We start from the raw sequence: 25,481 nt of genomic DNA, 5'->3' as shown, positions 1-25,481 counted from the left end.
TAAAAGTTAAAAAATAAACTGCAATGAAAATATCTCAAAATCAACTTTAAAATTTTAAATTTTGATTTATAAATGTAATCAGAGGCGAAAAAGATAAGGAATGGAATCTCTTGCAATCTCAGATAGCTTTATTGTGATGAATACGTGCAATCAAATCATGCATACAGAAATATGTACAGGGAGGAGAATGGGAGACTTGAACAGCATTTCTGCTTGTTACATTTTTTTTTTTTTGGATTTGAGAAAAAATATGTATATACTCCGTACAACACTGAAATTATCTCCATGCTGCACACGGAACCTGGATGCTAAAAACTCAGACACCCTCACATCACATGGTACGCGGACAGTAACAAGACAAAGCATTTACAGGGACTAAGTGAACGTATCTCCGTAGGTGTTCGTTCATCAGGCACGGTCCTTGCCAATGGCTCCATTTTTGCAGTTCACAAAGGTTGAGGATTTGGAGGCCCTCTTGGGCTGGGAAGGTTGCTCATGCTCGCTGTTCGCAGAAGCTTGCGGAATTCGGACAAGCTTATTCTCCCGTCTTTGTCGATGTCGGCCTCCTCCAGCAATGGCTCGATGGAGCCCTTCAAGCCGGTGTGCTGCACCTTGAAAGAAAACCTCAATGAGAAATACTAATACTAGCTTTGTTTGTTTCTACAGTTCCATTGTTGATAATTGTGTAGGCATCTGTCACAGCAGGACAAACATTTACATGCCTGGTTAGTCAAATTAATCTCTGCATCTAATTGCTGAAACAGCACACTGCAGCAAACTGGTCTTCAACGTTACACACACAAAAGAAAAAACACTTTCAGTTTATCAAAGGGCCTTTTCGTACATAGTGATGCTGATCATCGACTAACAGGTGTGACAATCTGGGTTTTTCTTTCTTAGTGTAGGAAAAAATCACTTTATGTGGACAAAATCAGTTCATTCACTAAATAAGAAGAAGCTGCATAAACAAACACGAACACAGAACAGGAATTGAAACTTACCATTCTAAGTTCATCTGGAGTGATATATCCATCACCATCTAGATCGAATTTGCTGAAAGCAGCTTGGCACCGTATGCCCCATCTTTCGGAGTCGAGCTCAGCCATTTGATGTATATGGAGAGTCGCTGCTACAAACTCTTCGAAGTCCACAAGGCCATCGGTGTTGCTGTCGATCTACCATAGAATAATATATCACATTTGAACTACTGTCTGATAGATGGTGAGCTATTTGCTCCGAAAATAAGGGGGCAAGAAATAAAGAAAGACCAGCACTCACTGCTTGGATAATCTCAAGAACACGAGGGCCCTTCAATCTCCAAGGAAGATCCTTTGCAAGGGCCTATAGAAACATAAAAAGATAATCAGAAACTCCAATTAAGTGCCAAGTACATTTTCATTTAAGAAAATCCAACAAGTGCTTACATGCCGCATTTCCTCGATACTAATTGATCCACTTTTATCAACATCAATTGCATCGAACTGGTCCTTCAGATCTGCTAGTTCTTCCTCCTTTAGTGTACTTGCTAAAGCCTTAATATGGAAGGAACCAACATCATGAGGAACATATAACAAGGAATAACATATAAGATTAGTAGTGCACAACATTTACCCTCAGTGCAAATTGCTTAAAACGGCTGTACTTGACAAACTGGCGCATGTTGGACAATACAGATATATCGACAGGGATCTCAGACGCTTCTCCTCCTTCTCTTACCCATGGATGTGCTGAACATATCAAAGCATAAACAGGATCAGCAAGGATGACATATGATGAAAAGTACAACTATTGTATTAAGACTATATTGGATGTTGGAACTTACAGAGAGCTTGAGCAGCAGTTAATCTTGCCCTGGGGTTCTTCACAAGTAACTTCTTAACAAAATCCTTAGCACCTGAACTGATGCCTGGCCAAGGCTTCTTACGGAAGTCAGGCTTGTTTCTTAGTACCTGAGGAAATGCAGAAGATTAAGTACACAACAAGATATGTCTATGCTGATTTAAATACACAAAGATAATCAGCATAACAACAAAAATGCAGGTTGATTAAACAGGAAAAACCAAACTACCTAACGTCTCTCACAGATTGAGTAGAATGTCTATTCTCAGTATGGTTATTTTCTAATTCAACTAATAAAGTAGAAATGTTTTGTACTGTTTTATGTGTTATTAGAAAACATACAGCACGGTAGCAGATAAGAATGAGATTATTCTTCTGTGGACACACCGAATTCAAAAAATATTCTAGCATATGATGGCGATAACGGTCCCAGTAGGATTCTACAGTCAGATGGTGCCAGCTGTCTAGAACTGAGGTAGAGCTATACCACTAGCACATTGGTTGCTAAGATCGTTGGATCTTCATACTAATTAGTACAACTTTGAAGTGAAGTTCATTTTTGCTACTCACTCAAATTATATCATAGGTGTATCAGCTCGATTTTGCAGGCTGCACATTAGCATGCATAAAAGATGGTGTGGTTGTAAAACTGAACAGCTAGTGCAGAACATCACTTGAGGACAGCTTGAACAAGCAGCCAAGTGCCCCACTGTGTAAAAAACAGTGCAACTATATTTCCAAAAACTGACACATGGTTAACAGGGTAACAATGCCACATAACTTACTAAGGAGATGCAGATAACACTGCTCCTTCCATCACATTAGCACACTGATAACACTAGGTAAAAGTTTGGCACTCACTAACACATTTTACATGGAAGCAAGGCTTTGGAACAGTTGATCACTTGCCTCTCTGAATATGCCATCCTCTGTTTTATTCCAAAAAGGGCGCCTCCCACACAGCAAAATATAAGTTATGACTCCTATGCTCCAAACATCTGACTCAGGGCCAGACCGCCGTTTTAACACTTCTGGTGCGACATAATAGGCACTGCCAACTATATCATGAAACTTTTTCCCTACAGTAATGAAACAAAACAACAAATGAACCAGATAAGCTGCAGAATTGTATGTCCAACTCAAAGCAGAACTGCAGAAGCAACAATTGGAATGTGGAACATAGCAAAGATGCACATAAGCAAAAGCCCTCAAAACAAGTACCTGGTTTTATGAAGTCTGACAGACCAAAATCTGTTGCCTTCAAAGGTGAGTCCTCCTTGGTTGATTTAAAAAGGAAGTTCTGGGAAGGAAAATAGGTACATTCTTACATGACCTGAGAAGTAGTGAAATATCACCAAAATGTATGCTAAGTGCCAAGACATTGAAAGTGTTCAATCTCTACCTCAGGCTTCATATCTCGGTGTACTAGCCCATGCAGATGACACTCGGCTGCCACTTTCAGCATCTGCCGCACCACCACTGCAGCATCTTTCTCACTATAACGGCTGTTTTTTCTGAAAAAAAAGGAACATGCCAGTAAGTAATGGCCCTAATAGATGCACTAATAGATGTAAGGGCAATCAAACTAAATAATTCTGACAGAAGAAGATAGCAGAAAATGTATCAACTGCAAAAGAAGAAATGGAGGATATATCATATCTTACTTTGCCAAAATCCTGTCCAATAGTTCACCACCCTCACATAGTCTGCCAAAATAGAAAAGAAGCAATGATTGGTACTGTACTAATGACAATTGAAATTATATGTGCATACTACTTTTAGAAAAAAAAAATTAGAAAATTGGGACATATCAAGGGGAAAATGGTAAAACATGCGAAGAATTTTGAACATATAAATGATTATTGTGGTAAACACATGCATTCAAGATGTGATTTTGAAATAATTGTGTTTATACTCATGTACCACAAAAAGTTATAGAGAATGCAATGGGCAGTAAAGAAATCTTAGGATTTAGGTAGATATAAATATAGGTGCAAGGAATGCATATAGCAAACAATATGTACATATGTGAGACTACGGAAACAAGATATGTGATCCTTTTTAATAAAAGTATGGCAAAAGGACGTCATAAAATTGGTAAAACATCAAATCGTCAAATGCTTGTTTTTAATAAAAACAAGTTACACCAACAAAGAACTAGGGAATTCTGATATGGTTCAACATGGTTAGGATAAGATAAGCTAGTGCATGACTACTTACTCCATCACAATATACACATATGAGTCATCCTCAAATGCATTGTAGAAGTGAACAATATTCTCATGGCCTTTAAGTTCTTTAAGAATCTTCACTTCTCTCTTTACATCCTCCACGGCAACAGGGCGAACCATCTGTCATAAAATATCAAAATTCACTCAATCACATATCCTAAAGATAATGTAGAGTAGACAAATGTAAAAACCATCACTACACAGGGATGCATCCAATGCTCCAACCATGGATGAATATCGGCTGGACAACATAATAGCTACCGTACATGTAGTGTGATTGCATATGCTACTCTAATTTAAATTTAAACAGATGTTATTCACTTAATTATGCAAGCTCATTCATGCATATTTAATTATTTTATCCACATCTCACAAAACACTAAAATGGAGATAATTTATGGAACAGAAATAGTAGATTAACTCAAGCTACACATTATGCAGTTGCCCGTGCCCAATGCTGTGGACAATCACAAAAAATGACTGAATCAGTTATGCCGAATTCTCTACCAAAGGCTATTATGTGAAGCTAAAATATAAACATGGACCAACTATTCAATTCAATTATGTACTTCTGTTCATTGGTATAATTTGAAAGGTGGTGCTCCAGTTGTCCCCTTAACAACAACAGGTGCAATTTTCACACAGGTTAACACAGTCACTACAGATTTGACAAGGACATCACCTAAATTATACAAAATTGCACATACATCTTCTAGTTTAACTATGACACTAAGTCACTAATTTACTGCAAAAAATTATCTGAGATTCTGGAGAGATTAGCAGTTTCTACCATAAGCTTACATTTTCAGAAAAGCATTAATAAGCAAATGCTACCGAGGGTCCAACGTATTTGACGAAATCAACAACATGTTAATTGGTATATGTATTCCAAGGTCAAGTTGATTGGAAGAAAATGGCATCCACTAATACCAATATACCGTAGAAGAATCCAAGGACACGTTTCCATTGCCAGTTGGTAATGGTTGGCTTTCCTGACTGGTCTTATCAAGGAAAAATATCTAGTTACACTATGAACACCTAAAGGAGGAATCTGTCAAGATCATAAATCTCTCCATGAAAAAACAATCAGATGAATTTGGAGACACCAACAAGGACCACACAAACTAGTGCTCTATGTGACACTAACATACAATGGATCAAAGTTGGAAGGTTTACTTAAAATAGCAGGGGGGCCAAAGAAAAAGCAACAATCAACTGAAATTAGTACGACAATGCACCAGCTTTGGCGAGTATTATAGAGCGCAACTAGCCAAACTGAAAGCGTGTTTACCGTTTCAGTGACAACTGCGTTTTTGCCATTTCAGGTGGTAGATGAACGAGGTGAAATCCCCCAACCAAACCTAGTGATGAATGGTATGATTAGGAGTGTAGGGCCGCACCGAGTCGCCGACAGCTAAACTACCCCAAAACGAACCAAAAAATCTAGTCACGAATCAGAAATTTACTTGAGTTAAACCTCCCAAAATTCGAAGAAACAATCTAAATTAACCGAATCCCACTGCTAGCTTCATCCGAAACGAAACGCCCAATCCAATCCACCAGGCGAAGTAGAGCAGCAGTACCTTGGCCTTGTCGATGCGCTTGACGGCGACGCGGTCACCGGAGGTCCGGTCGGTGGCGGCGAAGGTGTAGCCGAACTGGCCGTGGCCGAGCAGCCTCCCGACCTGGTACCGCCCCTCGAAGTCCCTCTCGTACCCGAACTCCACCCGCGCGGGCGCATCCTTCCCGCCGCCGTCGGGGAGCTTCCCCCTCCGCGGGCTGCCGCTCCCGGCGGCGCCGGCGGTGGCAGGGGAGGAGAAGCAGGCGCCCATGGTGGGTGGTGCGGGGGAGGGTTTGGGTGGGGGAGTTAAGCATATGGGGGTTGCGCGTGCGCGTGGGGGAGGCGAGGGGTGGGGTATATAGGGGAGGGGAGGGGACAGCGCGGCGGAGGAGACGACGACGAGGTTTGGTTGGGGAGGGGGAGGGGGAGGGAGGGAGGGAGGAAGGTGGAGAGGAAGGTGAGGAAGAAGGAGGGTGAGGTGGCGGTCAAGAGGGGCCCGGTCAAAACTGTCTATTGTCAACACACTCACACTGTCATTTGCCTGCTACACACGGACACTTCCTTTCCTTTTTAAAGCCGCGTTCGGACACGAGGGAACAAGAGATCAGCTATCCCACACGTAAAACTAAAACGTAATAGTAATTAATATATGATTAAATAATTATAAAAAATTATAAAATAGATTAATATGATTTTTTGAAACATTTTTTCTATAGAAAATTTTTATAATAAATACACCGTTTATTATCTAGGATAAAACTTTTATAAACATGTACGCGAAAAACGAGAAAATCTAGGATTTGATATTGTAGTGCCAAACATGGCTTAAGAGCAAACCTAACAGATATTGTAGTGCCGAACATGGCTTAAGAGCAAACCAACAGCTCATACATATGTGATCATCTGTATGGTCATTTGGATTACCATCCATATTACTTTGCACTCTAAAATAACATCTATAATACAACATCCATATTTATTTTATTAATTTTTATAACCACATACTTTTATGTTGATATTGTTCTCTCCTCTTATGATTGGATGTCGAAATATGCATGGATGAGAGAAAACATCTAAATTTAGATGACATCTCTTAATATGGATGACCATCTATTTTTACATGATGGAATGCATGATCTGTTGCGGACTGTTTTTTCTTCATATCATCTATTTTCAATATTGATGATGGGATGCATGAGCTGTTGGTTTTGCTCTATGTACCCGGAGAAAATTTTTAGCTTTGTTTGTCATATCGGATATACTGACACATATTTCAGGTATTAAACGTAGCCTGATAACAAAACAAATTACATATTCCGCCAGAAAACCGTGATGTGAGTTTATTAAGCCTAATTAATCCATCATCATTAAATGTTTAATGTAGCACCACATTGTCAAATCATGATGTAATTAGACTTAAAAAGATCCGTCTCACAATTTACACGTAATCTATGTAATTGTTTTTTCTACATTTAATACTATATACACGTGTTCAAATATTCAATGTGATGACGTGAAAATTTTTGTTTTGGGAACTAAACAATGGTAATTTAGTTTCACATAATTTTTATGTTTTTGTCTATTTCTATAGTATCCCTATAGTATATAGATTTGATGAATGTAGACACGTGTATATATTTGGATAAATCTAGGTAGTATCAACAAAAGATATGGAGCGGAGCAACTAAGTTGTTTGGTCATATTGATTTTTCATGTGAAAAGAACATGTGGTCTTTTTTCTCCTCTCTTCTTCTCTTTTGTTTTGGTTTAAATAAAAGTTGCTGGTCATGTTGATTTTTCTTGTAAAAAAATCACGTGATTTTTTTAACCTCCCAAATTTATTTGGCTAGGTTTGCTAGAGTGAAGTGAATCTTGGTTGTGAATTTTGTATAGGGTCAGCTGTCGTATAACATAGTGTAAAGCTTCTAGATAGTAATGTTGTGTTCTTTTCAACTGAAAATGGAATATTATTTATTTTGTTTATGATAGCTACTTAATGATATAAACGATAAAATTAGCTATTACAAAGTTTAAAAATTATGAGATAATAAACTTCTATATAGAAACATTTTGCAACAATTATACCGTTTAGCAGTTCGAAAAATATGTTGATAAAATCCAAGAAAAAATCTAAGAATAATTAGGGAAAAGAACATAGCCATTTGAGAATAGTTATCTGAGGATATGAATGATTGAATTAACTAAAAAGTAAAAATCTTGTTTTAGAAATGTCAAATGAGGAAATTTTGCACGGAATGTACCGTTTAAGAGTTCAAAGAGTATGCATTAAAAATAAATCTCACATCTATGTAAACGCAACCTATATACCGTTCATTCCATATTAATGGATTTGTATCGAGTTAACCTTTTTAAAATTTGGTCAGTCTTGTAGAAAAATATAGAAAATATTTCCAACTCAAACACAAATATACTATAACAAAATGTTCAATGGTGAATTTAATGACTAAATTAGTGTCATAGATGTTGCTACAATTTTTTTTTAAAAAAAATAGTGAAACCTAAGGGCGTCACATTATTTCTTGTGTTAATACAATACAATAATTATTAGGCCTGGTCAACTATATTAGAAGTATTTAATGATACATTCTAGATTTTTTTTTAAGGCACCTATTGATTTATTAAGGAGTTGGCCTTAAGTCTATATCTAGGGGGTTGTTATTGTATTACTCAATCATGTTTAGCTTCCATTGTTAGTATTTGCGACATTTCCATGTTAGTACCATATGGTTGTCTTTGTATTGCAACGTTAATTTCTCTTTTAAGGTGATCTAAAAACATATATCAATATCTATAAAAATATTAGACCACTAGATATGTTTGAGGGGAATAGTCAAACAGTTGGGAAACTACATGGGTGTTAAAAGACACGCTGCTTAACACGATCTTTCTTATACTGTCCATACGTTGTAACCGAACTTTATTTACTTGTACCAGGCCAGTGGAGCTCCGTTTAGGCCATATTTAGTTTCCAAAATCATTTTTTAAAGACATCACAACGAATCTTTGGACATGTAAATAGAGCATTAAATATTGATAAAAATTAAAGCTAATTACGTAGTTATGGGAGAAATCGCGAGACGAATTTTTTGAGCCTAATTAACGCATGATTAGCCATAAGTGCTACAGTATCAATATGTGCTAATGATGAATTAATTAGACTCAAAAGATTCATCTCGTGGTTTTCGGACGGAATCTGAAATTTATTTTATAATTAGACTACGTTTAATACTTCAAATATATGACCGTACGTGCTGATGTAATATCTCTCCTAAAAATTTTTAAAAACCAAACGGAGCCTTAAAATGTACTTTTAATATAATAGAGATATCTTTAAGTAGTACTGTCTCTTATTATTTGATATATAAAATCAGCTTTGCAATTTGCTACCTCTCTTGGGTTAAATAATTTTCCTATATAATTACTGTTGCCTGTACTCTGCCATATTTTTAAAAATGTTTTGAGTCTTTTAGACCTCCAATGTCTCCCTAGACTAGGACCATCCATCCATTCCCGGTGTGGTTCTCTACCAGCAGCCACTTAGTTCCAATTTTCCTAGCTCATGGATAGATTACACAAAGCATTAGTATTATAGGATTTATTAGCTTGACAAATAGTACAAAGCTATCAAAGCTTGGTCAATTCTCCACTGCTGTCTGTAGAAGAAACATGAGTGTGCCGATCGAGTATTTATTAAAACAATTACTACTTTGATTTCTTTCTTCCAATTAATTAGCTCGCTCAATCAATCGTGTCAAGGTACTCTTGGACGTATATTCAGCATCTTTTCGTTGTGGTTATGGCCTGTTTTGACCTTCCAGGCTTCCATGCTACAACCCTTGGTTCCTAAGTTGAAGCAGTCTTGGTCAAAATAGGACGCCATTTTCCATAGCGTCGGTATGCTCCTAATCTAAAATTTAATTCGACCTTAAATTTAAAATTAATTTTGATGTTTATTATGATAGATTATTTTTCAATCTTTGCTTTTAGATGGATAAGAATACTTATATAAAAATTTTATTTATAAATTATTTTTTTACAAGTATATCATTTAGTTTTTTTACTAATAAAGACATACGATAACCCAATCACTACTACAGCCTACAAAATGTGCTACCGGTAGGGCTTACTGAATGTGAATATAATGGTCGTTTCAAGAACGGCTAATAAGCCGTAGAAAAATAAAGAAAACAGAAAAACAATTTATGGATAATTTTTTATCTATGTTATTAGAGGTTTGAAAGCTCATAATGAAAAGTAGACTGCGGAGAAAATAAATCACATGGTCACCTTTAAAATTTAGTTAGTCAATTTTTTGATTTTGGCTAATAAGTGAACCAGCAGATGATTAATTTTATATAGCCGTGTTGTGTTTTAAGCTAATACATTGATTAATGATCAATCAGCCCTTGAAGATATATTTCTAGCTTTTAGAATACCACCAAAGATCTACTCCCTCCGTTTCGGTAAGACTTTCTAGTCTTATCTAGATTCATATGGATACTAATAAATCTAGACATATATATAAATTATATACATTTATCGATCGATGAATTTAGAGAAGATTAGAAAGTCTTACCATATGAAACAGATGTGTGGTACATTATCACCATCGTGGTATATATAGATTTAATTAATTTGTGTTTGTCCAACATACGTTATACAATCATCTAGGTATCATCTATAACGATGATGGATATTTGTAAGATTTGGGCATGCTCTTTTCTGATTATTGCCGCTGGATAATCGTAGGCATGCATGCTTCTTAATCTCCTATATTAAATTATATGAATTTTACAAAAAAAAACATTTCTTCATCGGTATTACTTAGAAACTTTTTAATCAACTTATCAACCTTTTAATATTTGATTTATTCATTTGTTCTCTCAAACAATTGCCATAAACTCAGTTAATCTATCATCATTCCTTGATCTGAAAATTCCTATGAAACTTTGCATTTATATTAATCTATTGGTGCATGCATACCAGGCAAAGAGGGTAATTAATTAAGTTGAAGATTTCTCTTGATCAGTGGCCAGTAGGGGCTTGGTGGGACCAACACATTGCATTGTCACAGTGCACACCCAAGGGTGAGCTCTCTCATCAGCCATGCATCATCAGGCCATAAAAATGCTGACTTGACTAAGTCAACACATAATCAACAGGTTAAGTGCACCTTTCTTTCTTATTATTTTTTTTTAAAATTTTGTTTCCATGCTTGCCACTGCTGTCCTCCCTGGAAAGAAAGTATCATAACACTATCCTATTCATCCTCGTGGCTAAATAGCATAATATTTGTTTTATCCACTAGCTCTTTCCTAGCTAGCTAGAGACTCAAACTTGAAAGAGTTGAGGTACGTCTCTATGCTTTATTAAGCTACTATACAGTACTCATTTTCCATAATTTCTTTCACAAGTTGCATATATAATGTCTTTTTTTAAAAAAAAATAAACAACTCTTGTTTTTCACAAGCAACCCTTACGCATGTTTAACGTAAGAACACAACACTATTAACAACTCGTTATATCCTGTTTTCTTCATTTCACAATGTAAGACTTTTTAGTCTTGACTAGATTCATATGGATGCTAATAAATTTAGACAAATATATATATAAACTATATATATTTATCAATTGATGAATTTAGACAAGGTTAGAAAATCTTGTAATATAAAACATAGGTGCTATCAACTCATGCCATGTTATACGACCATAACCCATTCTATGCAGGTACGTACAGCAGTGGAGCTGCCACATATTGCAGCTTAGGCTTGAGTCCCATATGTAGCCAAAGAAAAACACTAGAATAACACATAATTTTAGTTAGAGTTTTTCCCTAAAAGATATATACTTTAGCCAAAAGGCAGATCTCATAAAAAAATTATTAGAGAGGATGAACTTTCTAGGGCCATACACCAAACATAAAGCTCATTATGTTTTATATCAGATCAACATTATGGTTTAAATCGGTTTTATATAAAAACATAGATGAATAATTAAAAAAATAAATGCATGGGTCCTAGAGAGTAGGGAGGGGGGCGACTCGAGCCCCCGTTCTCCCGTGTATAATCCACCACTGACTTTTAATTGTCATGAAAATCTTAGTCTCGTCCATGGATGCACAAGTACTCTCTCTTTTCAATATTACGAGATTTTCTAGGTGTGTCTAAATTCATCTATGTATTAATGTATATATTTTATATACGTGTGTCGATTCATTAGCACATTAGCACACATAAATCTAGTTAAGTCTAAAAAATCTTATAATGTAGAACAGAGGTAATAGCTAAGTACTTATAGAACTTACACATCATTTATTCACACGTGTGTAGGAGGGAGCTATACTCTAAGCAAAATACGTCAAATAGATCAAATGGTACAATGAAATTATCATGAGCGTACGTGGTTGAACTAATTAGGATTTGTTTAGTTCCCAAAAAATTTTTCCAAAAACATCACATCGAATCTTTAGACACCTAAATATAGCATTAAATATAGATGACACGAAAAACTAATTGCACAGTTACGGAAGAAATCTTAAGATGAATCTTTTGAGCCTAATTAGTCTATGATTAGCCATAAGTTCTACAGTAACTAACCTGTGCTAATGATGGATTAATTAGACTCAAAAGATTCCTTTCGCGGTTTCTAGGCTAGCCATAAAATTTATTTTTTCGTTCGTGTCCAAAATCTCCTTCCGACATCCGGTGACGTGACACTTCTCCAAAAAAAATTTCTATCTAAACGGGCCCTAATGTGCGTGTGTTTGTTTGACCAAGATTGGTTGATCGAGGAATATAGAATAAGGACCTACTTATAAGCGTGTGTACTAATACAGTAATACCCTGTTCTTTAATTAGTCGTTATCGATTATATATTGTCGTCGGTATGTTTTTGAAACTTCTCAACAATCCGTTCCATACAACAATTTATCATATAAAAGTTTCTTATCTAATATTTCTAAGCAAGATTTAGCCCTTATACTTAAATCTTGGTAAGAAACGAACTGGGCCTAAGAACCATAGTTAAAAACAGCCAGACCGGACCGACGGCTGAGTATGAAAAAACCAGAACCGGCGACCTTGACGGCCGGACTATCGTATGGCCCGCGCAATAAAACTGGCCAAAAACAAGTGAACAGGCTGTTTTTTAGTCAAACCGATTTTTTAATTTATCATACGACATGATTGCATTATGAATTTGTTAATCTACCGTACATTTGTTATGTTGTGTCTATGCAATAATAAATATATTGATTTATTTATACATATTTTTACCAATTTATAATAGATGTATACTAAAAATAAACACAAATATAATATAACATTAATAAATAAAAAACCGACGGTTCAACCGGTGAACCAACGGTCAGAGTGGATCGACCTGTTATTCGATTTTATTATAACAGTAAGAACAGGAAGATCTCACGGTCTTGAGAAGGACGTGGATCTAGTGACATTGCACCGTAACATTCTATCACTACCATGCGAGCCACGTGGGTCCACACCTACAAGGCTCACATATCAGTGACAGAATGCATCACTGAATCTGTATCCCCGGACGGGGCGAGGGAGTCAAGTTCTCAGTAAGCGAGTGAGCCTGGAGTCGGACGATCAAAGCTGCGAAGCTTCCAATCACTGCCGGCCGCTGCATGCTGCATATTTCTCTCCTCCTTCCTCTTCCTTCCTGACGTCGTCGTCGTCGCTGCTGCAGCATTCATTCTATCCATCGCTGTCGATCTCCTCCTCCTTGTTCACTCGGATAAAACCCATCTCTCTCGACGCTTCCTGCTAAGCTACAGGCGACAGATGGTGACCTCAGTCCAACTCCGCGTCGAGAGAAATTCAACGACCTACGAGACATACATCTGCGTGTATATATATATATATATATATATATATATATATATATATATATATATATATATATATATATATATATATATATATATATATATGGCCCTGCTTATATTTTTGGTGTCACTTTTGAACGTTTGTTCAGACGTCGAAAGTAATTTTTAGACACAAATAAAAAAAATTTATAGCTCGTCCAAAAACCGCGAGACGAATATTTTGAGCCTAATTAATCTATCATTAGCACATATAAGTTGTTGTAGCACTTATGGCTAATAATGGACTAATTAGGCTCAAAATATTCGTCTCACGATTTTCCCACTACCTGTGCAATTAGTTTTTGTTTTATCTATATTTAATGCTCTATTTAGATGTCTAAAAATTCGATGTGATTTTTTTGAAAAAAGAAATTTGGGGAAACTAAACGGGGCCATATGTTCATATACTACTAGTACACACATATATCCCTTTGATACTTTCAAAGAGAATAATATAATGTCATTAGGATGATGCACACATGGCACTGCAACTGCAAAGTAGGACTGCTTCAGGTGAAAGTGAAAGTTCAGAGAAAATAGATGGCAGTAAAACTACATTGTGTGCTTATTGTATATATGATTACTGTCTCCTGTGTGTAAAAATTTCATGAGGATTATTTGTTGACTGAAAGTTACATGTGCTTTCACTAAGCGGTTTTAGGAGCACTAGCATTTCACTTCAGATTTATAGAGTTTTAGTTGTCCTATGTATTATTCTTTTCCTCTAATAAGAGACTTATTTTATTCATGCAAATACTGCAACATTAATACATTACCACCTCTCTCCTCCATTTACTTATGGATGTCACCAAACATTATTCATATTTGAAACTTTGATCGCTTGTCTTTTTAAGAAAAAAATCATAAACACTTGAATTGAAATGATGGCATATTGTCAAAGTGTGTGTGTTACATCCTAAAATTAAGCACCAATCTTACGTTTAGCGTAGACAAACTATTTAAAAACTCATAGCATTCAAAAATTTAAGTAATGTTTGTCGATGATGACACCTATGAAGGAAGGTAGGATTGAACATTTTGTTGAGCTTGCACCTCCTAGCACCTCCTAGTACTTGTGGGTGTGCGAGTGTCTTAGCGTGCACACGTATACGTCTTCCGTGTAATAAACAAAAATAGAACGCATAAACACAAAAACACTTTGATTTTATTTTGGTGTCATTGTTGGCTATCCGTATCTGTAGGCCACCTCAAGCTCACTTGCATGCATGGGTCATCTTCTTCCCGCTTGCCTCTCTTTCTCCCGCACTTTTCTCCCACATTTGCACACTTTCTGAGCAATTCGTGATGCTGCAATCGTATCATCGCTCCCCCACCATGACCCATGCATGCACGCATGCAACATTAGCTTCTGCCTTTCGACCCGTTGATCTTAGTGTGTTCTTGATCTCGATCAACGCCTCTGCTGGAGGAGAAGATTAAGCATGAGTGATTATCAGGTGTGACACGGCGGATCTCAACACCGATGGTCTCATTGAAGTTGCGAGCCATCCTTTTCCCCTTCCAGATGGAGCCCCGACGAGAGATGCTTCTACAAGAGCTTGGGGTAAGTAGGGAAACTCTTGTGACGTCATCAATGGCAATTTGTTCAGAATCCCAATGGCATGGCGACGATTTCTTTCTTGTTGGTTGGTGCATGCAGGAGATGTGGGACGAGATCGGGGAAGGGGAGGAGGAGCGACGAGAAATGCTACATGCATTGGAGGAGGAGTGCCTCAACGTGTACAGATTGAAGGCGGCGCAGGTGAAGCAGCACAGGGCGCAGCTGCAGCGGGAGATCGCCGACTCCGTCGCCGAGGTCGCCGCCATATGCGCCACCATTGGTGAGCCACTGGCCACCGTGCAAACGGCTTGCTCCTCGCTGCAGGTACGCAAAAAAAAATGCATGCATATACAATCTCTCCTTCACTTCTTGATCTGATGGTGAGCTACTTGGAGAAAATTCAATAGAGCACGAGGAACCTGAAGGAGGAGCTTAGCTCGATCACACCAGAGCTAAAGGAGATGAGAAGGAGGAGGGATGAAAGACGACAACAATTCTTGGAGGTGACAGAGCTCATCAACAGGATGCATGAGGAGATGAAGCCAAGTGAGCATCTTCGTCTAACAATGGACAACTCTGACCTCACCATTAGACGGCTTGAGGAGCTCAGATCATACATGCAGAATCTACAACAGGAGAAGGTTCAGATAAATTTTGCCTAGGACACAAACGAATATGTAGAGCAAATATGAAAAATTTCAGATAAATCTTGCATGAATCAAAGAAGGGCATTGTCAGATTGTTGTTTACATGCATGATCTTTGTTCTGACAGGAAAGTCGCACTAGGAAGATGGCAGAGCTCATGGGTTGTCTGCATTCATCCTCCTCAATTCTTGGCATAGATTTCAAAGAGAAAAGCCTTCATCATGGCGATGAAATCGTAAGCGACATAAGCGATGATGCAATCACAAGATTAGTTTCTGAGATCGAGAGATTGCGAGAGATCAAACGAAACAGGATGCAGAAGGTGAGCTAGCTTGATTACATGAATATATTAACTATGGAGAGTAATCAATCATCTTCTCATTGTAACTAACCATGGTGTTTGTCAGCTGCAAGACCTTGTGGCCACCATGTTGGAGCTGTGGAACTTGATGGACACGCCATCGGAGGAGCAGAAGAGGTTCCAAAGTGTGGCCTGCAACATCGCTGCGTCTGAGGACGAGATCACTGAACCAAATGCTCTCTCCATGGACTTCATCAATAATGTTGGTGCTGATCATCATCTCATCTCATGCTGATAATTTTCATCCATGGTGAGAAATTTCAGTTGGGCCATTAAATTTGAGAGTGTGTTGCAGGTGGAAGCAGAGGTGGTGAGGCTAGAGAACCTGAAGGAGTGCAGGATGAAAGACCTTGTCCTGAAGAAGTATGATGAGCTCAATGAGATAAGACGGCGTGCACATATACCCATCGAAAATGAAGGCAACATGATGATAATGTTTGATGCCATTGACAGTGGTAATAATTGACCATGAGTCATAGCATCTGCAGTAGAAGGAGACTAGCTTCATAGTCAGTGGTCATCATAGTATGTGCTTGCAACAAGAAAATATGCAAAATATGTCTGAAGTGATGCATTTGAATAATTTGATTTTAGTTATCGCTGCAAACAAGGTATAAGCATATGAAGAGAACAAATTTTTATTATCGTTAATAGTTTGCAATTCTAGAATGTACTACTTTTGTAGAATCTATCTATGGTACTTGTGCAAAGCATGTCTGATATATTTTTTTACAGATGCTGAAAGGTCTTTAATCCTAGAGCGACTAGAAGTGCAGATCTCAGAGGCCAAAGATGAGGAGTTTAGCAGGAAGGATGTTCTTGAGAGGATGGAGAGATGGCAGGCTGCACTTGAGGAGGAATCTTGGCTTGAGGAGTACAACAGAGTGTGTCTTATGAATTTTTTCTCTACTCATGCCATATTAGCATCTACATCTCCGAATCTTACGAATGTCGTTTTCATTTTCAGAATGAGAATAGATACAATGTGGGCAAAGGGACTCATCTTGTGTTGAAACGCGCCGAGAAAGCACGAGCATTGGTCGGCAAAATGCCAGGTGGTAATCATGTTTCTTGGTTGTTCTCTCTTATAAGGGAGTTAAGAAGATTGATCATTGAACTTGATGTGGGTTTATAGCAATGGCAGAGGCCTTGATCACAAAGATAGTTGCTTGGGAGAAGGAGAGGGGTGCCAAACTCGAGTATGATGGTGTAAGTCGTGTTGCTCCTATGGATGATCTCTACCTTGCAAAGAAGGTGGCTAGACTAACAAGGGAGATGCTTCAAATGTAGGATGGCCTCCTAGACATGTTGGAGGAGTACAACAATACGAGGAAGGAAAAAGAGCAGGAGAGGAAGAGGCAAAGGGTACTACATACTTTTCTCGCTTTAGATAATGAAAGCTTTATTGATATTAACTAATTACAACAAGGCAATACAACCGTACCGAGAAGCACTCCTGTTCTCTACACAACTAGGATGCGCGCAGCAAAAAAGAACTCACACCCACATCAAACACATTTTCAAGCAAAGTGCTCATGCTATCACTAACATAATTGGTTGCAGGATCAGAGAAGGATGTTAGGTCAAGGCATGGTAGAGTCGCCGGTGGCTAGGCCTCCACCGAAGAACATCAAGAACGTAACGAGGACACTATCCATGGGTGGCAGTAGCATGGGAAGCAAGAAGGCGTTGGTGTCGGCATCGGCATCGTCTAGACCAAGCACGCCAAGCTTCCTCAAGTCACCAATGTCGGCGCGAAGGAGCGATGAGGGGCAGATATTATTGTCACGCACAGTTGATGAAGATGATTTGTTATAGCCAATTGATAGAGTATTGTTTGCAATAGAACATATTAGTATTCAGGTTTGTTTATAGATTTCCATATTTTTAAGACTCCTTTGGAATAAAGCTATATTGGTGCAAAAGTTCTAACCTACGAAATTTGTAAAGTTACTACATTCCAGAGGAGCCTTTGATGTCGAACTTTGATCTATAATTACTTTTTGAAAATTTTAGGTGGATTTTTTTCTTATGACAACTTTTAATTATCTATGGCAAGGTTTATTTCATCAACTTTACTATTCATTGGTCATGTGAAATAGTAAAAAAATCAAGTAAATTTGCTACGCATGGATGAACATGGACATTCGTGCATATTGGCCTAAAAACGGCGAAGCCACGAATAATTTAGGTCCTAGAGTATGGGGAAAGTTTGGAGGGATTTAATCTGGTTGGCATTTTATTGTGTATCGATTTTGATGAAATATTTTTAGATAATAAAAATCTATCAAGTCTATGTCTCAAAGAAGACACAACTAATTATTAAAGGGTTTGCAGATCAAACACATGTTGAGGGATAATAAGAAAACTAATTAAAACATCAACATAGAGACATATATAACACAACTCCAACTAAATCTTTATCCATGGTTGGTGAAGAATGCAAGCCACATGTAATACTTGTTTTACTTAGTACCAAACTAGTATTAGAGTGTTGTGCACATCATCATCATCAATCGTCAAACCAAAGCAGAAGATATCGCTAGAGAGTAACTGAACCGTAAGAATACGTAGTTATGTGATAAATCTGTGATAACTTAAGTATTAAATATTTAGTTTTGGGATAAATTTTGTGCTAAATCTGTAACTTTATGACATCAATTCTTAAATAAATCTACATTTTTACGATAGTTTGGTCAAACTATCGTTTGTGAAATTTACCTCTTTCTTTTTCTAAAAAAAATAAAATAAATGTGCCTTCTATTTTCGAGGTGTGTTTACGGACTTCACTGAAAGGAAAACCTAGGCCCAAAGTGCGGCCCAAAGTTATTGGGCCGAAACGGCTGTCTACCAGGCCCACAAGCGCGCTCCCTCCTCCGTATCCTACTTCCCCGACGAGCCGCCTCGCCGCCGCCACCTCCCGACGGCGGCAACTGCTCGCGCGCGCCTACCCCCCGCCGCCGCGGCCCAGCCAGCGCCTCCGTTCGCGCGTTTCGCCGAGCGGCTCCGCCCCTGCCGCCGGCGGCGAGCCTGCCATGGCCTCCAAGCTCTACTCCGGTAGGCCGCGCGCGCCCGACCTCCCTTCCTCGTCTCCGCCTTCTGTTTTTTTTTTTTACCCACGCGTCGCTCTAACCTTTGCCTCCCCTTCTATCGTCTCCGCCGCGCGGGCGCAGATGACATCAGCCTCGCCGTGGTGGTCGTCGACACCAACCCCTTCTTCTGGGCCGGCGCCGCCCTCCCCTTCACCGACTTCTTCGCCCAGGTGAGCACCAACTTTCTTCCCCGCTCGATTTCTAGGGCTTTTTAAGGATTTAAGGCTTGGATTTGCCATGAAAACACGATCAATCTCTAGCTGCGCGCTGATCTAGCTAGTTTAATTTTATGTTTACTTCTCGGGAGAGTTAAATTTGCCATGGAAACACGATCAATCTCTAGCTGCGCGGCTGGTCTAACTAGTTTAATTTGATATCGGCTTCTCCAGAGAGGTTATGCGCTTGATACCGATGCAAAATTTGCTGTTTATGTAGCTGATCCACTATGTGAATTCGCTTCTGCTTCTGAACCACCTCAACCATGTGGTCGTCATCGCCGCCGGGCTTAGCTCTTGCACCTACATCTTTGATTCGAGCGATGCTAGTGCCTCTGGTGCTGCAGACGTCGCGGCCACCTTCGCCAAGGCAAGCCGCAAGATGGATGAGTTCATTGGAGAAGATGCCCATGCCACTACCAGCAGTGGCGCCGTCGCTGACAGCAATGCAGCCTCTCTTCTCTCAGGCGCGCTGTCCCTTGCTCTATGCTGTATCCTATGATTAATACTGATTTCTTAGTTTTAGTGCATTTGTCTCGTTCATTTGTGCTCGTATCTCTTAACCTAGAGGATGCTTAGATATACAGAGGGTTTTTCGGTCTGGGACTCGGCATCCGCAACCTCGGGTGAGTATCCTCTCTGTGTGCGTTCTTATTTACCTTTTGTCTGATGCCTGTTGTTAAATTAACCTATGGAAGTATGGAACAACATAATAGAAGGGAGCATATCAGTTAGCATAGATGTTTACTGTGCACATGATAGACAAAAGCCTGATAAGCATCTGGGTTGTTGGTGGTGATATAGTTGTTTAATTTTCTCCGTTCTCTTGTATTTTTTCTACTCAGTACCCTCACATAAATTATTCTAGTGGCATTATGTATTATACTAACATGAAATACAGATTTTATGCCTGCAGGGTTCTCCAGATGGACCTGAACAGTACGCACATTCATCAATTTGAGTACATACGTATTTTCTGGAAAATGTTTTCACTTAACAAGATGTTGTGCAGATATGTAGCGGTTATGAACTCAATATTTTCTGCTCAACGTTCCATGGTATTTATACACTATCACTATTCTAAAATACATTTGGATTCGTTGTTCAATTCATTTTATTGATACTCTAGATGCGACCACTATTCAAATGTGGTGGTTCTAATTTGTCCCAACTGCAATTAGCAATGCCTTTAGACATGTCTACCAGTTGAATTGCTTAAATCATTGACTTACAACTTTTTATCCTTTGATAAGTAATCTTTCCATAAAAAATTTAGGTCCCTATCGATTCATGTATAGTGGGAACCCAAGACTCTGCTTTCTTGCAACAGGTGATGCTCTCGAGTGCCTTCTTGGATTTTCCATTGTTTCTATCCCTTGCTGACCATATACTAATCTTTTATTTGCAGGCTTCATATATAACAGGTGGTGTTTATTTGAAACCCCAAGAACTAAGTGGCTTATTTCAATACCTTGCTGTAAGTCATTCTTGCACTTCTGCAGCAACACATGCTTTCTAATGTTACCATGTCAATATCTTTATAAAAGCATGATGCATTTATTTATATAAAGCTCATGGTATTATGTCTTCTTATGTAAGCTTCTCCATCTTTTTTATGTAATACTAGACTAAATATTTTCTAGGCTCTTCTGTTTTTCTGCTTTTCTTCAATCTTGGGTGTACTAGTCATTCTTTGGAACTCATGCATCTTTAGTGAGTATGGTTTGTTTAAAGTGGGCATGTATGTTAAGCATGATTTCCTGTATGTCTCAACTCTTAATCTGAGAACATGTAGGAATTTATCAACAATTACATCACTGAACTATTGGATGAGTGGACTAGAAAGTTGAATATACTCTTAATATGTTTATTTCCTATGTCAATACTCATATTTTCTGTCCCTAGAGTGGGCAACATAAATACTCCTTGCAAGGGTGTCTACTTTTAATCTAGAATTAGACGCACATATACGTATAATGCACTAAAGGAAAACAAGGAAATCAGATTAACGCGTGATAAATTGGTTGTTGATTACTTGTGACCCAAGTCTAGAACTTCAATATCATCTTATGCTTACCTATTTTGGAATGTACATTAGTTCCAAAGTTGCTTCCTTCTGTATTTTTCTGAGTTATATCTGAGTAAGAATATTTCTATTCAAGACAAATTGATTATTTTGCCTGACCTCACTGGCTCATTTCTGCAAATATGCAGGCTGTATTTGCTACTGATTTACACTCCAGAACCTTCTTGCGCCTCCCCAAGACTCTGGGAGTGGATTTTCGTGCTTCGTATGTTTTCTTTGGTTCCTCTGTTAAAATGCTCTAGGCCTTAGACACATATCTCTCTGTTTTCTTCAGCATCTTGAATGCCTTGATGGCACAGCTATGATACACATTATAGCTTTATCTGAGAATATAGCACAATCTCATGGACTTTCACAAAATGTGAGAAACATATGGCTAACTTGTTTGTGTACTGAAGGTCTAGTCAGGACTAACAGCGCAGCTTTGTTTCCCCTTTTTGGAGTTCCTGTTCAGTTTTCTGATATTGCTGATCTCTCAACTGTATCTTATTTTCTGTACTTCTTTTCAGATGTTTCTGCCATAAGAAGACTATTGACATGGGTTATGTTTGTTCAGTTTGTTTATCAATATTCTGCAAGTATCATAAGAAATGCTCAACCTGTGGGTATGTTGTAGTTGCGTTGTCTTTCTTTTTTTTTTTATTTTCATGAGCTTTAATTTGTCTCAGCAATAATCAGCTTGTTAGCTTGTTTAATTTGATGTCTTCCGTTGCAGGTCAGAATTCAACCGCGTGATGCCTGACTTAAATTCCATGCCTGATAGACAGTAGTCTGTACACCACAAAATGTTTGACTGCACACTCCTCTATATGTTTTCCGCAGGTACGTCTGATGTACCTTTTTAAGATTATTTTTCGTGCCACTTATCAGCTAGCCAAAAGTTTCATCAGTGAAATTTAGACTACATCTGCATTAGCTGACTTCAGACATGCAATATGCAGTGTGATTATGACATGCACATACAATGCACACAATACCTAACCTAGCTTCAAAATTTAATTACCTTTTGTTCGACATACCAGCCCTTTGTTCCATTCTGAGAACTGGTACGTTTTTCAGGAACATCTATCCAAGCATGTTTAGCTTCAATGATGCCTGATGTGGACTATCCTGTCCCTGATTTCGGCAGGTCCAACTGCTGCTGAGAATACATCGCGTGTATACCTGAATGGGCGTCAGTTCAGTGAAAACTAGCCAATCAACTGATTCGAGGCTGAGTAGATCACATATTACATTTAGATTTATTCTGTTCTACTTGGAAGCTGACAGCATGCAAGTTAGTAAGCTTGGCAGCATGAACCTGTTATGCCCTATTCGCAAATGTATGGTTACTCTTGTTGCTCACTGAAAACAGGTGGAGAGCTAGTAGATGAAATCATGACCCCAATTGAACTTTTGTAGATGGAATTGTGCAAACATGCTCGCGTGTGATGCCATGACAGATTCTAGAAATAATGTTAACTAGAAGCATGCACTTGCAAGTGACTTCATCCAGAAAAACATTGAAGTTATAGCCAAATAACCCGCAGCAACATTACCCTCTAGCACATAAACGAGTTCATACTTTTTACAAGACGGCGTAGGTATCAAGATCATCAAAAGGTACTGAGCCTCACTAATAAACGGGGGGAGAGAGAAAAGGGCTGCAAAAAGAGTGATACAACATAGGGAGGAGGATTCAGAGTCCACTCCAGAGCTAATTCTTGGGCTGAGAAGGGGATTCGTCTTGCCAAGTTGCCTGCCATTGCTTGTCGTAGAACGTCGTTTCATCGATGAGCTTCTTCACCGTCTCGATGTCCTCGTTCTTCCTGACCAGCAGTACACCAGCTACAGCAACAAACAGTAGGGTTTTGCAGAAGAAGTTGCCCATCTGGTCGACAAGCCCCACACCGGTCAAGCTATCAACGAAGTATGCCATGAAGAAGCCAACCATGGCAGCACGGCCTGCGGAGACACAGGTTTGTGAAGTTAGAAGATGTGATGAACGTTTCTTCTAGCATATCCCATACATGTGGTTTCTTTGCAGATGCAGCTTGAGCTTGATGCCAGCAAAAACTTTTTTAGTTTTTGAAACGAGAAGGATTCAAGAATATAACCATTTAGCTTCTCGGCTTCAGGGAGATGGAAACGCTTCACCCATGCCCACCACGGTATGATTGAAGTATCGAAAACAACGCCCTCGTCTGGGCTAGTTGCCTCTGGACAATCTTCAAGCCATTTCCTTCTCCTGGCCTCTGCAAACAAACAAATATGGCATCAGACGATTGCAACGTTCCCAAGGAGTATAAAGGAATCCGATTTTTGTTCCATTCAATGCAGCAACAATCACAAGTGTCATAAATTTACACTTCACTGACAGGCATCTTGCTCATACCAATTCATAAAAAATCACAAACTACATACAGAAATGCAAGCTAGCTGAGGAAAAAAAAACAGTTTCAGAAAATAAATCAATTAGAACTCAGTTCAAACTCTAGTTGTGCGCATGTGACAGATCTCTCTTCCCTATCCAACCTAGCTTTCACCCCTTTTTGCAATGCCATTCCTAGCATCTTGAACTGTAAAAGCAAGCAAGAACACTGTGGAGCAGTTCACATCATCATCTCCTTGCGTTATCAAGCAAATCAATGGCGACAGCGATGCACTAGAAACTACATCTAGTTGACGCTATCAATCTAATCATGCTCCACTGCTCATTGAAGTTTTTATGTATTTATTTTGCGGGGCACTGATTATTCAAGGTGTACAGCCATAGAGATCAGAACCCTAAATACAGAGCACTGTGGATGTTCTTGTCAGCATCCTTGTTCCTCATTTCAGCAGATGGGAGGTCGCAATCTCTGAGACTAGTGAGAACCAAGCTCCATCCTCCACTACAACCACAAACAGTTCCACTGCATAGCAATGGGTTTCATCAAGCGCACTAGCAACCCAACTAAAAACACACTGGAACAATCGTATCCAGAACAATTCATGCACAAATTTCGAGATTCCTCAAGCGAACGCCAAATATCTGATAGCTGATAAGGAATCCTAATCCTGAAGTATTCAGTTATGCAATGCTTAGCTATTTGGGAGTATTTACGAATTCCACCATTGGTGTGCTTAATCAGAAGCAGCAGCAGCAAACTGGAGCATGGGGAGGAAGAGGGCGACGAATCGGGAGTCTCACCGGCGTCTATGACGGCGTCCCAGTCGACGGCGCCGCCCTTGCTGAACTGGCTGAGGTCCCACGTCCCGTTGACCCACCTCGAGTCCCGGAACCTCGGCAGCAGCGGCTCCAGCGCGGGCGCCTTCTCGGCCTTGATGGCGGCCCCGTTGGACGCGGCGGGGGACTGCTCCGCGTCCGGCTTGCTCGGCGGCGCCTCGACGGGCGCCTCCCCGGAGGCGGCGGCGGCGGCGGCGGCGCGGAGGAGGCCGGCGCGGGGGCGCGGGGAGGAGAGGGCGAGGAGGCACTGCCTGGCGGGGGCCGGGTGGCGGCGGGCGAGGGGGAGCTGCAAGGCGGCCGGGGGCGAGAAGGTGGAGGTCGCCATGGCCATCGGCTGCGGCTGCCGGGATGGGGGAGGAGAGCGGCGGAATGAGAGGCCAGCGTGAGCGCGAGCGCTTGGGGCTTCACTAGTGGTCTTTTTTGCCTACGTGGAAGGTCAGGGTGGGGCCCCTTTCGTGACGTGGCGGGGGTGGGTGGATGGGGTCTCGTCCTACGTGTGCGTTTGATTGGCTTGTGGCTCTCAGATAACTCTCGCTTTTAGCGCCGTCCGGTGCCACCAGTCTTTTCTTTTTCCTCTCTTTCCTCCTCCATTTGTTGCTAGTACTACGTTTTAAATTATAAATAGTTTTAAAATTTAAATATTATTCCGCACTATAGTTAATTGCACCTATCGCCTAATACTACTATTTATCTTATCAATTAATTTATGTTTCACATCTTATCTTTACTAATCCTCCCAACTACAATTCATTCGATATTTATTATCAGGGGA

The 25,481-nt window shown here is 39.4% G+C and overlaps 4 protein-coding genes across 6 annotated transcripts; 2 read left to right on the top strand and 2 right to left on the bottom strand.

Annotated features, from left to right (window-relative positions):
• Positions 1-108: 108 nt before the first annotated feature.
• On the bottom strand, positions 109-6,084 carry LOC102716573 (calcium-dependent protein kinase 4). Of its 2 annotated transcripts, none has more exons than XM_040520450.1 (12): positions 5,654-6,084; positions 4,060-4,190; positions 3,504-3,545; positions 3,242-3,353; positions 3,061-3,139; positions 2,749-2,918; positions 1,823-1,949; positions 1,612-1,727; positions 1,425-1,532; positions 1,279-1,341; positions 1,002-1,175; positions 109-605 (listed from the first exon to the last, which is right to left on the bottom strand). In XM_040520450.1, exons 1-12 carry the CDS (start codon positions 5,900-5,902, stop codon positions 447-449), a joined length of 1,530 nt encoding a protein of 509 aa, XP_040376384.1. In that variant the 5' UTR covers positions 5,903-6,084; the 3' UTR covers positions 109-446. The 2 variants fall into 2 exon arrangements, with proteins under 2 accessions (XP_040376384.1, XP_015688441.2); XM_015832955.2 differs by having other exon boundaries at positions 128-611.
• An 8,741-nt stretch (positions 6,085-14,825) lies between these two features.
• LOC102716653 (65-kDa microtubule-associated protein 3) lies at positions 14,826-18,158 on the top strand. 2 transcript variants are annotated; one of them, XM_015833574.1, is made up of 11 exons: positions 14,826-15,104; positions 15,201-15,425; positions 15,509-15,742; positions 15,875-16,069; positions 16,155-16,310; positions 16,404-16,563; positions 16,844-16,992; positions 17,076-17,163; positions 17,253-17,317; positions 17,399-17,473; positions 17,672-18,158. In XM_015833574.1, exons 1-11 carry the CDS (start codon positions 15,024-15,026, stop codon positions 17,924-17,926), a joined length of 1,683 nt encoding a protein of 560 aa, XP_015689060.1. In that variant the 5' UTR covers positions 14,826-15,023; the 3' UTR covers positions 17,927-18,158. The 2 variants fall into 2 exon arrangements, with proteins under 2 accessions (XP_015689060.1, XP_006646820.1); XM_006646757.2 differs by having other exon boundaries at positions 17,244-17,317.
• A 911-nt stretch (positions 18,159-19,069) lies between these two features.
• Positions 19,070-22,918, top strand: LOC102716295 (general transcription and DNA repair factor IIH subunit TFB4). Its single transcript, XM_015832954.2, has 12 exons — positions 19,070-19,165; positions 19,282-19,370; positions 19,636-19,906; positions 19,995-20,041; positions 20,317-20,354; positions 20,428-20,473; positions 20,692-20,745; positions 20,824-20,892; positions 21,630-21,706; positions 22,011-22,106; positions 22,217-22,323; positions 22,561-22,918. Exons 1-11 carry the CDS (start codon positions 19,144-19,146, stop codon positions 22,269-22,271), a joined length of 864 nt encoding a protein of 287 aa, XP_015688440.2. The 5' UTR covers positions 19,070-19,143; the 3' UTR covers positions 22,272-22,323; positions 22,561-22,918.
• Positions 22,919-23,009: 91 nt separating this feature from the next.
• LOC102716015 (light-harvesting complex-like protein 3 isotype 2, chloroplastic) lies at positions 23,010-25,082 on the bottom strand. Its single transcript, XM_015832953.2, has 3 exons — positions 24,674-25,082; positions 23,598-23,735; positions 23,010-23,445 (listed from the first exon to the last, which is right to left on the bottom strand). The coding sequence occupies exons 1-3, from the start codon at positions 25,038-25,040 to the stop codon at positions 23,198-23,200; spliced, it is 753 nt and encodes a 250-aa protein (XP_015688439.2). The 5' UTR covers positions 25,041-25,082; the 3' UTR covers positions 23,010-23,197.
• Positions 25,083-25,481: the final 399 nt, after the last annotated feature.

This window comes from Oryza brachyantha, chromosome 2 (assembly GCF_000231095.2).
Source record: "Oryza brachyantha chromosome 2, ObraRS2, whole genome shotgun sequence".
NCBI lineage: Eukaryota > Viridiplantae > Streptophyta > Magnoliopsida > Poales > Poaceae > Oryza > Oryza brachyantha.
This window is presented reverse-complemented; position numbering and strand designations above follow the sequence as displayed.